Genomic DNA, 13,335 nt, shown 5'->3' on the forward strand with positions numbered 1-13,335 from the left:
TCTAAATTGACCGTAGGTGTGAATTTGAGTGTGAATGGTTGTCTGTGTCTATGTGTCGACCCTGCGATAACCTGGCAACTTGTCCAGGGTGTACCCCACCTCTTGCCCATAGTCAGCTGGGACAGGCTCCAGCTTGCCTGTGACCCTGTAGGACAGGATACAGATAATGGATGGATGGATGAATTCCTAAGTGTGCATAAATGCTCTGAAGATGCAAAACACTTTTAAAATGCTATTTTATTTATCACAAGAATACAGTGGTAGTAGCATCATTACCACTTTAGTGGTCTTTTAATTTTAATACTAGTACACAGCCCCATTCCCTCTTATTTAAGCACAAAGCAAAAACAAAGACAGAAGAGCCAAAAGGTTATTGGAGTTGCATTTGTAATGTGTTTTTGTAACACTCATTAGACTACTAGTGGCCTAGCACCATCTCCACACATTTTCCTTGCTTCAAAAGATTTTAGTGTTGGAGTTTCAATTTATATAATTCATGTAAGAAGTAGGCAAACAGGCGGCATGGTGGTGTAGTGGTTAGTGCTGTCGCCTCACAGCAAGATGGTCCGGGTTCGAGCCCCGTGGCCGGCGAGGGCCTTTCTGTGCGGAGTTTGCATGTTCTACCCGTGTCCGCGTGGGTTTCCTCCGGGTGCTCCGGTTTCCCCCACAGTCCAAAGACATGCAGGTTAGGTTAACTGGTGACTCTCTAAATTGACCGTAGGTGAGAGTGTGAATGGTTGTCTGTGTCTATGCGTCAGCCCTGTGATGACCTGGCGACTTGTCCAGGGTGTACCCCGCCTTTCGCCCGTAGTCAGCTGGGATAGGCTCCAGCTTGACTGCGACCCTGTAGAACAGGATAAAGCAGCTAGAGATGATGAGATGAGTAGGCAAATATGGCAAATTATAGCATGACAAAACTATTTAGTTCACTCATAACATTATTCACTAATAATGGTAATAACTACACTATATTGCCAAAAGTATTTGCTCACCCATCCAAATTATCGGAGTCAGGTGTTCCAATCACTTCCATGGCCACAGGTGTATAAAATCAAGCACCTAGGCATGCAGACTGTTTTTACAGTTTGGAGCTGGGCCCTTCCTCTTCCAACATGACTGTGCACCAGTGCACAAAGCAAGGTCCATAAAGACATGGATGACAGAGTCTGGTGTGGATGAACTTGACTGGCCTGCACAGAGTCCTGACCTCAACCCGATAAAACACCTTTGGGATGAATTAGAGCGGAGACTGGGAGCCAGGCCTTCTCGTCCAACATCAGTATGTGACCTCACAAATGCGCTTCTGGAAGAATGGTAAAAAATTCCCATAAACACACTCCTAAACCTTGTGGACAGCCTTCCCAGAAGAGTTGAAGCTGTTCTAGCTGCAAAGGGTGGACCGACGTCATATTGAACCCTATGGATTAGGAATGGGATGTCACTTAAGCTCATAGGTGAGTCAAGGCAGGTGAGCGAATACTTTTGGCAATATAGTGTATCTTATCAAGTTAAATATTTTTGGGTGCAACTTCATTTAATTTTGGCTCTATCGGACTATTCAAACCCTATCATATTACTGGTCAAATTTGGTTGATTTGCCATTGTCATCTTCACACCTATGGTTTCCCTCATCTGACTGGCATAAACCTTGAGTCTGAATATATAAAATTAATGATAATGAGTTTTGTTGACTTTTCAGTAGATTGTTCAAATGTTCTGGTCAGATCTGACCAGCCAAATGTAGGATAAAAACCCTCTCTCTCTAAAACAAACACACATGCAGCTCTGGATTATATATAACGTAATATAATCTATAATATAATCTGGGTTACCAGGCTTGTGGTTTTTGCAGCACATTGGGCTAGTTTTGGAACAAGGTTGCGGGTGAAAAAGCAAATCTGTGGTCTTCTAGGCTAGTTTAAAAATTGTCCTCAGCTGCCAAGATGTTCTCATCTCATCTCATCTCATCTCATCATCTCTAGCCGCTTTATCCTTCTACAGGGTCGCAGGCAAGCTGGAGCCTATCCCAGCTGACTACGGGCGAAAGGCGGGGTACACCCTGGACAAGTCGCCAGGTCATCACAGGGCTGACACATAGACACAGACAACCATTCACACTCACATTCACACCTACGGTCAATTTAGAGTCACCAGTTAACCTAACCTGCATGTCTTTGGACTGTGGGGGAAACTGGAGCACCCGGAGGAAACCCACGCGGACACGGGGAGAACATGCAAACTCCGCACAGAAAGGCCCTCGCTGGCCACGGGGCTCGAACCCGGACCTTCTTGCTGTGAGGCGACAGCGCTAACCACTACACCACCGTGCCGCCCATCTGCCAAGATGTTTTTTTTTTAAAGATTTTTTTTGGGCTTTTTCCACCTTTATTGGATAGGACAGTGTAGAGACAGGAAATGAGCGGGAGAGAGAGACGGGGAGGGATTGGGAAATGACCTCGGGTCGGAATCGAACCCGGGTCCCTGGATTTATGGTATGGCGCCTTATCCACCTGAGTCACGACAGCCCCAACCAAGATGTTATTTTAAAACAAATAAGCAGAATGAAATCTAATTAATTGATGCAAACAAAGGTGATGTATAGGTGTGAACAGAGTATACAGTGCCTTGAAAAAGTATTCATACCCCTTGAACTTTTTCACATTTTTCCACCTTACAACCACAAACTTAAAAGTTTTTTATTGAGATTTTATGTGATAGACCATAACTGAAACGAACGAAGACAGGCATAAGAAGTCCTGTTTGCAGTTTGCCAGAAGCCATGTAGGGGACACAGCAAACATGCGGAAGAAGGTGCTTTGGTCAGATGAGACCAAAGTTGAACTTTTTGGCCTAAATGCAAAGTGCTACGGTATGTGTGGCGGAAAACTAACACTGCTCATCACCCTGCACACACCATCCCCACTGTGAAACATGGTGGTGGCAGCATCATGCTATGGGGATGCTTTTCTTCAGCAGGGACAGGGAAGCTGGTCAGAGTTGATGGGAAGATGGATGGAGCTAAATACAGGGCAATCCTGGAAGAAAACCTGTTGGAGGCTGCAAAAGACTTGAGACTGGGAAGGAGATTCACTTTCCAGCAAGACAATGACCCTAAACATACAGCCAGAGCTACAATGGAATGGTTTAGATCAAAGAATATTCATATGTTAGAATGGCCCAGTCAAAGTCCAGACCTAAATCCCATTGAGCATCTGTGGCAAGACTTGAAAATTGCTGTTCACAGATGCTCTCCATCCAATCTGGCTGAGCTTGAGCTATTTTGCAAAGAAGAATGGGCAAAAATTTCAGTGTCTAGATGTGCAAAGCTGGTAGAGACATACCACAAAAGACTTGCAGCTGTAATTGCAGCAAAAGGTGGCTCTACAAAGTACTGACGCAGGGGGGCTGAATACTAATGCACACCACATTTTTCAGATTTTTATTTGTTTAAAATTTTGAAGACCATTTATCATTTTCATTTCACTTCACAATTATGTGCTACTCTGTGTTGGTCCATCACACAAAATCTCAATAAAAAACTTTTAAGTTCGTGGTTGTAAGGTGGAAAAATGTGAAAAAGTTCAAGGAGTATGAATACTTTTTCAAGGCACTGTATATGATGTACAGAACCAGTTATGGAGATTATGGCATGTCCACATTAGGTGATGACAAAAAAGCATGTTGCAAATCTTAAATGATTGTCCAATATTTTTTCAATCAGTCTCACTTTTCCAATTCCATAATTTCTTGGGCGAGTGTTTGGTCTATTGTTCAGTATTTGGGATGTAGTTGTGCTGGAAGTTTTTTTGAGACTTTGCACCCATGGTTATATTTCAGTAACATGAGCCGGAAATACATTTACAACGCACATGTCATTGTGATTACACATTGCTTCTAATGTACATGTACACAAATGGGACTGACTGAACTTGTTAGATTTGGAAATGAAATGTTAATTGTACAACCCCAATTCCAGAACCATTGGAATGCTGTGTAAAATGTAAATAAAAACAGAATGCAATGATTTGCAAATCCTTTTTGACCTATATTCAGTTGAATACAATGCAAATACAAGGTATTTAATGTTCAAACTTATAAACTTGAGTGTTTTTTGTAAATATACACTCATTCTGAATTTGATGCCTGCAACATGTTTCAAAAAAGGTTGAGACAGGGACAACAAAATGCTCAAAAAAACACCTGTTTGGAATATTCTATAGGTAAACAGGTTTCACTTTGTGAAAAACTGCATGGGTAAATAGTCCAACAGTTTAAGAACAAGGTTTCTCAGTGTACAGTTGCAAGGAATTTAGGGATTTCAGCATCAACAATTCATAATATCATCAAAAGATTCAGAGAATCCAGAGAAATTTCTGCACATAAGGGGCTAGGCCAAAAATTAATATTGAGCGCCTGTGACCTTTGATCCCTCAGGTGGCACTGCATTAAAAACCGACATGAATGTACAAAAGATATTACTACATGGGCTTGGGAACACTTTGGAAACCCACTGTTGGTAAGCACAGTTCATTGCTGAATCTATCATGCAAAGCAAAAGTCGTATATCAACAACATCCAGAAACACAGTCAAATTCTTTGGGCCCGAGCTCATCTGAGATGGACTGACGCAAAGTGGTAAAGTGTGCTGTGATTTGATGAGTCCACGTTTTGAATTGTTTTTGGAAATCGTTGACATCGTATTCTATGGGCTAAAGAGAAAAAGGACCATCCAGATTGTTACCAGCACAAAGTACAAAAGCCAGCATCTGTGATGGTATGGGGTGTGTTAGTAACCATGGCATGGGTAATTTGCACATCTGTGAAGGTATCATTAATGCTGAAAGGTACATACAGGTTTTGGAGCAACGTGCTGCCATCAAGACAACGTCATTTTCAGGGACATCCCTGCTTATTCCAGCAAGTCAATGCCAAGCCACATTCTGCCTGAGTTACAACAGCATAACTTTGTTGTAAAAGAGTGCAAGTGCTAAACTGGCCTCCTGCCATTGAAAATGTGTGGTGCATTAAGAAGCACAAAATATGACAACAGAGACCCCAGACTTTTGAGCACCTTGAGTCTATATCAAGCAAGAATGGGAAAGAATTTCACTTTCAAAACTTCAACAATTAGTGTCCTCAGTTCCGAAACACTTACTGAGTATTGCGAAAAGAAAAGTTGATGTAACTCAGTTTTAAACATGCTCCTGTCCCAACTTTTTTGGAACGTGTTGCAGGCATCAAATTCAGAATGAGTGTATATTTATGCGAAACAAAGTTTATCAATTTGAACATCAATTATTTTCAAAAAGGATTTATAAATCATTGCATTCTATTTTTATTTACGCTTTACACAGCATCCCAACTTTTATTTTTTTTACCAGCCACTGTTCATTTGTCTCATAATGTGACTGAATGTGTACAGTTTGCAAATCAAACTGTAAACTGTAGTGTGGTGTTGTTTAGGTCACTGTTTGGCACTTTACATTATATCTTTTAACCTGATTAAATTTGTAATGCCTAAAAAGCAAATATGGTGGCTAAAATTTGACATAGCAGTCTAGCCTGTCAATCTTTAATCACTCAACACTGTTTTTCTCCGGTCACTCACTGGTCTACTGGACCCAAAATAAAGCATAACTTGTGCTTATTTTACTAATAAATGAGTGGTATAATTTCATGTAAGATATATTCACTTTAAATTCTAAAAAGGAACACAAATATTGTCATAATTACTAGGAATGGTGTTGCTTAAAAAGGTTTAATGCAAGAATTGATGATGAGAAATATTGTAAAAATGCTTTATAAACTGTTTTAAGGGGCCTGGCCCATTTTGTCCAAAAACACCAAAGATGGAAGACTGACTCAAATATAACATAAGGGTTAATAATTCCCATATCGTTTTCACATAACTTAGTATTGTATTAACAAATTCCACCCAAATGCCCAATCTGTATGATCAGAAACAGCTTTCCAAGAAAAGTTAATTATTTAAAAATCACTTTCTGAGTTCAGGTGTACTTTAAACTCAACAGTTTGAAGTTTTACAGCTCTCATTTCACATTTCTCTCTTTTTTTTTTTTTCTCAGTCATGGTGCACTGCAGAGAGAGGGGGGATGAGATGATGGTGGGGGATCTTTCTCATCTGCACATCTATGAGCAGGGTGGGAGTGCACAGGTATGGTTCGCAGAGACTGAATCATGGAGTGCATCCATTTATTTGCCATGTGCTTAATTTTTGTATTGGTTTACATCATAATAATCGTGAGCTAGTCTAGTGGTTAGCATGTCCGCCTCTTGGCCGGTGTCACGGTCTGATCGTGCGCTGGCATAAATTTACCATGCGCAGACCGATTTTTTTTTTTTTTTCCCGGTCAACTTCCGGGAAGTCTAAATTTACCATTTCTTGCTGCGATTTTGTACCGAGCGGACTAATAGAACGCGAATTGTGACTACAGTTGTGAGATTTGATTATCAGTAGACAAGCTGTGGAGCGCAGGTGGCCAAGTGGTTAGAGCGCTTGACCGCTAAGCGAACGGTCCCCGGTTCAAGCCTCAGCTCGACGGGGATCTGGGGCTCACTCCCTGTCCACCCAGCAGTGAATGGGGACCTGGTGGAAAAACACTGGGGAAGTCAAGGGCGGCGAGGAAAGGAACTGGCCACCCTACCTCACCATGCCGACGGCCTAGACAGAGTGTGTTCTCTAACAGGCACTCCCACAACGTACGTACCCAAAAAAAACCTGTATATATGGGACTCTTTGACTTGCTTTTGAGACAAGCTGTTGAATATGGATGAGGAAACAATCATTTCCCAGTCACAAAATGAAGATCAGCAAAACACACAGTCCAAAGAGGCACGAGACCAGCGATTCGCCATTTTCAGAAGAAAGATGACCCAACTTACCTTCTTCCTGCAAACTGGATATACTTAAACAAATCAATATTCATGAAGATAAAGTTCATCATTCCTGGCTGCTGGCTGGTCCTGATCAGCCTACTTAGTGCATAAACTGGAACTAAAACACGGGTCATTCATTCATTCATCAAGATAAAGTGAAAATAATTTATTTGTGGATCAAGTATGATCATAAATCTCCTATCATATTGGGCTGGTAAATTCTGACCAGGCCCAATGACAGCAGTCTAATTTTACCAAGTTGGTAAATTTGAGAGAATAACTAAATGATTATAATCATGAGGAGTCTTACTTAAACCAATATTCATCAAGATAAAGTGTAAATAATTCAAGTATGAACATGAACATAGATCTCATATTAGGCTGGTAAATTCAGACTAGGCCCAATTATATCAAGTTGGTAAATTTATACTGTGGTAAGGTTAGACCGTGGCTGCTACAGTATAAATTTACTTGTTAAATTCAGACTGGTGGTAAATTCAGACCGTGACACCGGGAGATTGCAAGTTCCATTCGTGGTCAGGTCATACCAAAGACCATCATAAAAATGGTGTTTGCTGCCATCTGGTGAGGCATGCCGCAGATGCAAGTGGAGATGTACGCCACAGATGCGAGTAGGGAGTCAAACTCTTGTGGTTACCACTGGACTGGCCCCCACTTTAACCCTAGCTATGTAATAGGCGAGAGTCCAAGGGCTATATAAACGGAGATCGGCACCGCCCAGTGGTTAGTACTTGAACGGGAGACTGTCTGGAAAGACCAGGTCCTGGCGTGGGAAGGACTTTGACTTTTTCATCATAATATGTTTGTGTTATCGCTGCATCATCATTCTAAATCATAATTTGGGAGCTGGATGTTAAATACACTTACCTCAACCCTTTACTACTTGATCCTTTTGTTTCTCCAGCACGAGCAGATGTACATACTGTATGTGTTTTCTGAAATATGCCATATTATCTGAGTGTGTGACTCATGTGTTGGATGCTGATGAAAGGCACCTGCTCTGACGTGTTTCTGCAGCTTGCTGGTGTACACTCCACCACCCTCACCACTCTGGCTGATGGAACGTTTGATCTGGGGCAGCTAGAATCAAAGATCCGCCATGGCTACCCTGATGCACATTACCCTCGCTCACGCCTGGTGTGTGTAGAAAACACACACAACATCATGGGTGGACGTGTTCTCCCAGTCTCCTTCCTGCAGCAGGTTAGAGACACCGTATTATAAAATACATTTATACTTATCACACTTTAATTCCAATTGAGTCATTTTGTAAATTAAATGCATAGTGTGTTTGTTTATAAATCAGTTTATCTCTGGTGTTGTTAACACGGGCTGAACTACAACCCTTTTCCTCTCAGCTGTGCTCTATAGCAGATAAGTATGGACTTGCTGTGCATATGGATGGTGCTAGGCTGATGAACGCAGCAGTGGCACTGGGTGTGCATCCCTCTATCATACTCAAACACTGCCACACGGTCAGTGTGTGTCTGTCAAAGGTAAGAGCCCTACTCTCTGATGGTGGCTTCTGTTAAAATCCTAAAATAGTGTTTTTTATTTATTTATATATACAGTGTATGTGTGTGTATAGATAGATAGATAGATAAAAAACCCTTGGTTATATTTCATAAGGTGTGCATGTGTCATATCACACATCACTATGGTATATTCAAGGTATTTTTGCTATGATGTTATTTTTTGCATTTTGAAATCTCTTGTAGACCAAAAATGGCTTAAGAAATAATGAAATGAAATGTTACAACATTAAAAAACAAAACTATAAACAGGAGTTAAGCCATAAATGAAACAAAGTCAATATTTGGTGTGAGACAACTATTTGCGGGCGGCACGGTGGTGTAGTGGTTAGCGCTGTCGCCTCACAGCAAGAAGGTCCTGGGTTCGAGCCCTGTGGCCGGCGAGGGCCTTTCTGTGCGGAGTTTGCATGTTCTCCCCATGTCCGCGTGGGTTTCCTCCGGGTGCTCCGGTTTCCCCCACAGTCCAAAGACATGCAGGTTAGGTTAACTGGTGACTCTAAATTGACCGTAGGTGTGAATGTGAGTGTGAATGGTTGTCTGTGTCTATGTGTCAGCCCTGTGATGACCTGGCGACTTGTCCAGGGTGTACCCCGCCTTTCACCCGTAGTCAGCTGGGATAGGCTCCAGCTTGCCTGCGACCCTGTAGAACAGGATAAAGCGGCTAGAGATGAGAATATTCACAATCAGAATGCATCTGTTAAAAAGAAACAGATCCCAATAGACTTATCATCAGAAGATTTCCCCAAGAAAGTTCGTTAAAAAAAGTGACTTAATTTTTAATGAAAACAACTTCATGCTGGACTTGTTTAATCTAAGAGAACAGGTGCTAAAAAGGTGCTTCAGCCTGCTGTCACTCTTCAGCTCAATAAGCTGCTCTTGCATTTGCAGTGACAAATCATTTGCGGTGCAAACAAATGGGTCCCGAACCCATGAAAATGACCGGTAGTCCTCCTTGAAATAAGAAACTAACTGCTGCTTAAGCCCAGACAGGTGATCTGCAGCTGATTGAAAACTAGAGGAGAAATCACTGCCGTGTGCCTCAGTGATGAAGTCTGCGAGGCTGGGAAACGTCACAGTTTCTGACAATTATGCAGTCATGCCAGAGGACAAGTTTTTGGATGAAAGCATCCACTCTGTCAGCAAGGACCAACACACTGGAATCTCGGCCTTGCAAAGACAGATTCAGACTATTCAGTCTGTCAAATATGTCAACCAAATACGACAAGGAAGCTAGCCACAGGGAATCATGGAGGTGCTTGGCCAGTTCCGAATTGCTTTCGGTCAAAAACAACTTCACCTCTTCTCGCAGCTCATACAAGCGCTGTAACACTCTCCCTCTGGAAAGCCAGCGAACCTCTATGTGCAAGAGCAGCTGTTCATGCCCAGAACCCATTTCTTAACAGAGGACCCCGAATAACCGTGAGTTCAGTGGATGCGACTCAATGTAATTTATCATCTAAACTGCCTGTGGAAGCACAGACTGGAAGAGCGTCTGCATTTTTTTAGCTGCAAGTGCCTCGCGATGGACATGAAAGCTGCAATGGTACGAGCTCGACTCGATTGCACAGTGGTGTGTTTCCGATGTCTGTGATCGCTTATGTACTTGAGGTGTGTCTATAAAAGTCCCTTGCTGAGATTTCAAATAATAACTCTCCGTTTTCATTGGCTGGACTGAAGAAGACGTTCGTTATTTGTTGGTGCAACTGTAAACCAGCCCCTTGCATTTGCCACTGAGCGGTCTGTGACCACACGCCCCACTCACCAAGTGTCCGTGCCCCACTGGTCTACAGCATTTCTTTACATGTGCCTAAGACTTTTGCACAGTACTCTCTCTGTGTGTGCGTGTGTGTATGTGTGTATATATATATATATATATATATATATATATATATATATATATATATACACACAATACTAGGCATAAGTTTAGACACACTTTCTAATTCAGTGACTCTACTTTTTTATTAATTAAAAGACACTTCATATCTTAAAGTAATGATGGATGTCGTTTCTCTTTACTTAGTTGAGTGGTTCTTGACATAATATGGGATTACTACAGTTGTGGAATAGGGCTGTTTGCTGTATTTTTATTATTTAATATTAACTGTTTGGCCTCACAGCAAGAAGGTCCTGGGTTCGAGCCCCGGGGCCGGCGAGGGCCTTTCTGTGTGGAGTTTGCATGTTCTCCCCGTGTCCGCGTGGGTTTCCTCCGGGTGCTCCGGTTTCCCCCACAGTCCAAAGACATGCAGGTTAGGTTAACTGGTGACTCTAAATTGACCGTAGGTGTGAATGTGAGTGTGAATGGTTGTCTGTGTCTATGTGTCAGCCCTGTGATGACCTGGCGATTTGTCCAGGGTGTACCCCGCCTTTCGCCCATAGTCAGCTGGGATAGGCTCCAGCTTGCCTGCGACCCTGTAGAAGGATAAAGCGGCTAGAGATGATGAGATGAGATGAGATTAACTGTTTGGTTTCAAATGCATTAAGAAGGCAATAAATTGCACTAATTAACTTTTGACGAGGCACCTGTTAATTGAAAAGCATTCCAGGTGACTCCCTCATGAAGCTGATTTAAGATAATGCCAATAGTGTGCAAAGCGTCATCAAGGTAAATCATGAGTACTCTGAAGAATCTAAAATATGAAACATATTGAGTTTTTTTTAAACATTTTTTTGTTTACCACATAATTCCATATATGTTTCATATGTTATTTCATAATTTAAATGCCTTCAGTATTGTTCTACAGTGTAGAAAATAGTCAAAATACAGAAAAACCTATGAATGAGCAGTCCATGTGTTGTAATGTGGCTGGTGGATCAACTCAGCACATCAGTGAGACTTATACTGACTAACACAGATTATGCAGAGAAAAAAAATTATCGTCTCTAACAGTATATTTAAGCTGAACCATCAAGGTAAGCGTGTTCAACATAACATCAGTAACAAAAAATAAGGTAACAGCAAAACAGGAACAAATATCTCATCTCATTATCTGTAGCCGCTTTATCCTGTTCTACAGGGTCGCAGGCAAGCTGGAGCCTATCCCAGCTGACTACGGGTGAAAGGCGGGGTACACCCTGGACAAGTCGCCAGGTCATCACAGGGCTGACACATAGACACAGACAACCATTCACACTCACATTCACACCTACGGTCAATTTAGAGTCACCAGTTAACCTAACCTGCATGTCTTTGGGGGAACCCGGAGCACCTGGAGGAAACCCACGTGGACACGGGGAGAACATGCAAACTCCACACAGAAAGGCCCTCGCCGGCCCCGGGGCTCGAACCCGGACCTTCTTGCTGTGAGGCGACAGCACTAACCACTACACCACCGTGCCACCCAGGAACAAATATATGGGAGGAAAAATAAACCAGAAAATAATATGATGAGAGAAGAATAATTCTAGAGAGTGAAATATCCTGAGTGGCAAAAGTTACAAGGGAGAAATGAATAGTGTTTACAGTAAAATGTAACGTTGTTTCAAGATACTATGTCTTAGCAATCATTGCTCATAGGCTGTCTCTGAAAGGGACTGGGAGCGCCTGCTGGTACCATGCTTGCTGGGTCTAAAGAGTTCATCCAGGGAGCAGTGCGTGCTCGTAAAGTGTTGGGAGGTGGAATGCGCCAGTCAGGTATTTTAGCAGCAGCTGGAAAGATCGCCCTGTTGGACATGATGGCTAGACTGGAGGAGGACCACAGGAATGCCGGGACCTTTGCCAGAGGTGATGTATGATCCTCAAAGCTATTTCAATGACTTTAAATGTGTTCACACTGCATTTTCACTTACACTTGCCTGTCAACGACTTGGGGACTACCTACCCCTCACCCCCCAACCTGAGTAATATATAATGCTGAGTAGTGTTTTAGTTACTTGCCACAGTTTAATTCAGAAGAGCTGTTTATTTTTAAGATCTGCTTAGGAGACATTTACCGTTTATAGAAGGATTTTTCTAGTGTCAGCACTTTTTTTTTTTAAAGATTTTTTTTGGGCTTTTTTCACCTTTATTGGATAGGACAGTGTAGAGACAGGAAATGAGCGGGAGAGAGAGACGGGGAGGGATCGGGAAATGACCTCGGGCCGGAATCGAACCCAGGTCCCCGGATTTATGGTATGGCGCCTTATCCACCTGAGCCACGGCGCCCTCGTGTCAGCACTTTTTAACATGAAGTTTTTCATTACAGGCTTTGCATTTTTACATGACAAGCTGTATTTTTTATCTTATTAACTTTGAGAGAGAAAAAAGTCAGCTGCTGAGGGAATTAATGTTTATACTGTAGCTGCTGTAAATCGATTAGGAATTAACTTGTCTCGTGGATGTTCTGTAACATTACTACTACTTCTTGGCCTGTCCAGTGTATTCTGGGTTGGGTCCCTTTCCTTGGGTTTCTTGGTTAAATAAGTCCAGCTGGCTAGCCAGTCCTCTGCTGCACGGCTTTTTGGTCATGGACAATTTCGAGTAGCCAATTAGCCTAACTGCATGTCTTTGGACTGTGGGGGAAACTGGAGCACGTGGAGGAAACCCACACAGACACAAGGAGAATACACAAATGCCACACAGAAAGGCCCCTCGTCGGCTGTGAGGTTCAAACTCAGAACCTTCTTGCTGTGAGGTGACGGTGCTAACCACTGCACCACCATGCCACCCTGTAACATTACACATAACTGTAAATGGTTAAAAATTGTGATGCATACATTAAGATTGTGATCGTTGGCAACTTGCTGTGGTTTTAAAGAGATTGTTCAGGATATGGTGTTGTAGGAAAAAATCCACTTTGGAGACTGCGTATGTGCTTGCTTGCTTGTTAGTTGTTAAACATTAGACTCCTCAAGAATTCAAGCAACCTGCTCACAATAATCCACCCAAAAGTATACTACATAGCCA

General features: G+C 42.3%; 1 protein-coding gene across 1 annotated transcript in view; it reads left to right on the forward strand.

Moving 5' to 3' along the window:
- Positions 1 to 13,335, forward strand: part of tha1 (threonine aldolase 1) — a 43,541-nt gene that overhangs the window by 15,204 nt on the left and 15,002 nt on the right. Inside the window, exons 3-6 of the mRNA XM_060939012.1 lie at positions 6,087 to 6,175; positions 7,936 to 8,121; positions 8,277 to 8,414; positions 11,982 to 12,174. Coding sequence (XP_060794995.1) covers positions 6,087 to 6,175; positions 7,936 to 8,121; positions 8,277 to 8,414; positions 11,982 to 12,174 — 606 coding nt within the window. The remainder of the gene's footprint in view (positions 1 to 6,086; positions 6,176 to 7,935; positions 8,122 to 8,276; positions 8,415 to 11,981; positions 12,175 to 13,335) is intronic.

This window comes from Neoarius graeffei, chromosome 14, assembly GCF_027579695.1.
Source record: "Neoarius graeffei isolate fNeoGra1 chromosome 14, fNeoGra1.pri, whole genome shotgun sequence".
In the NCBI taxonomy this organism is placed as follows: domain Eukaryota; kingdom Metazoa; phylum Chordata; class Actinopteri; order Siluriformes; family Ariidae; genus Neoarius; species Neoarius graeffei.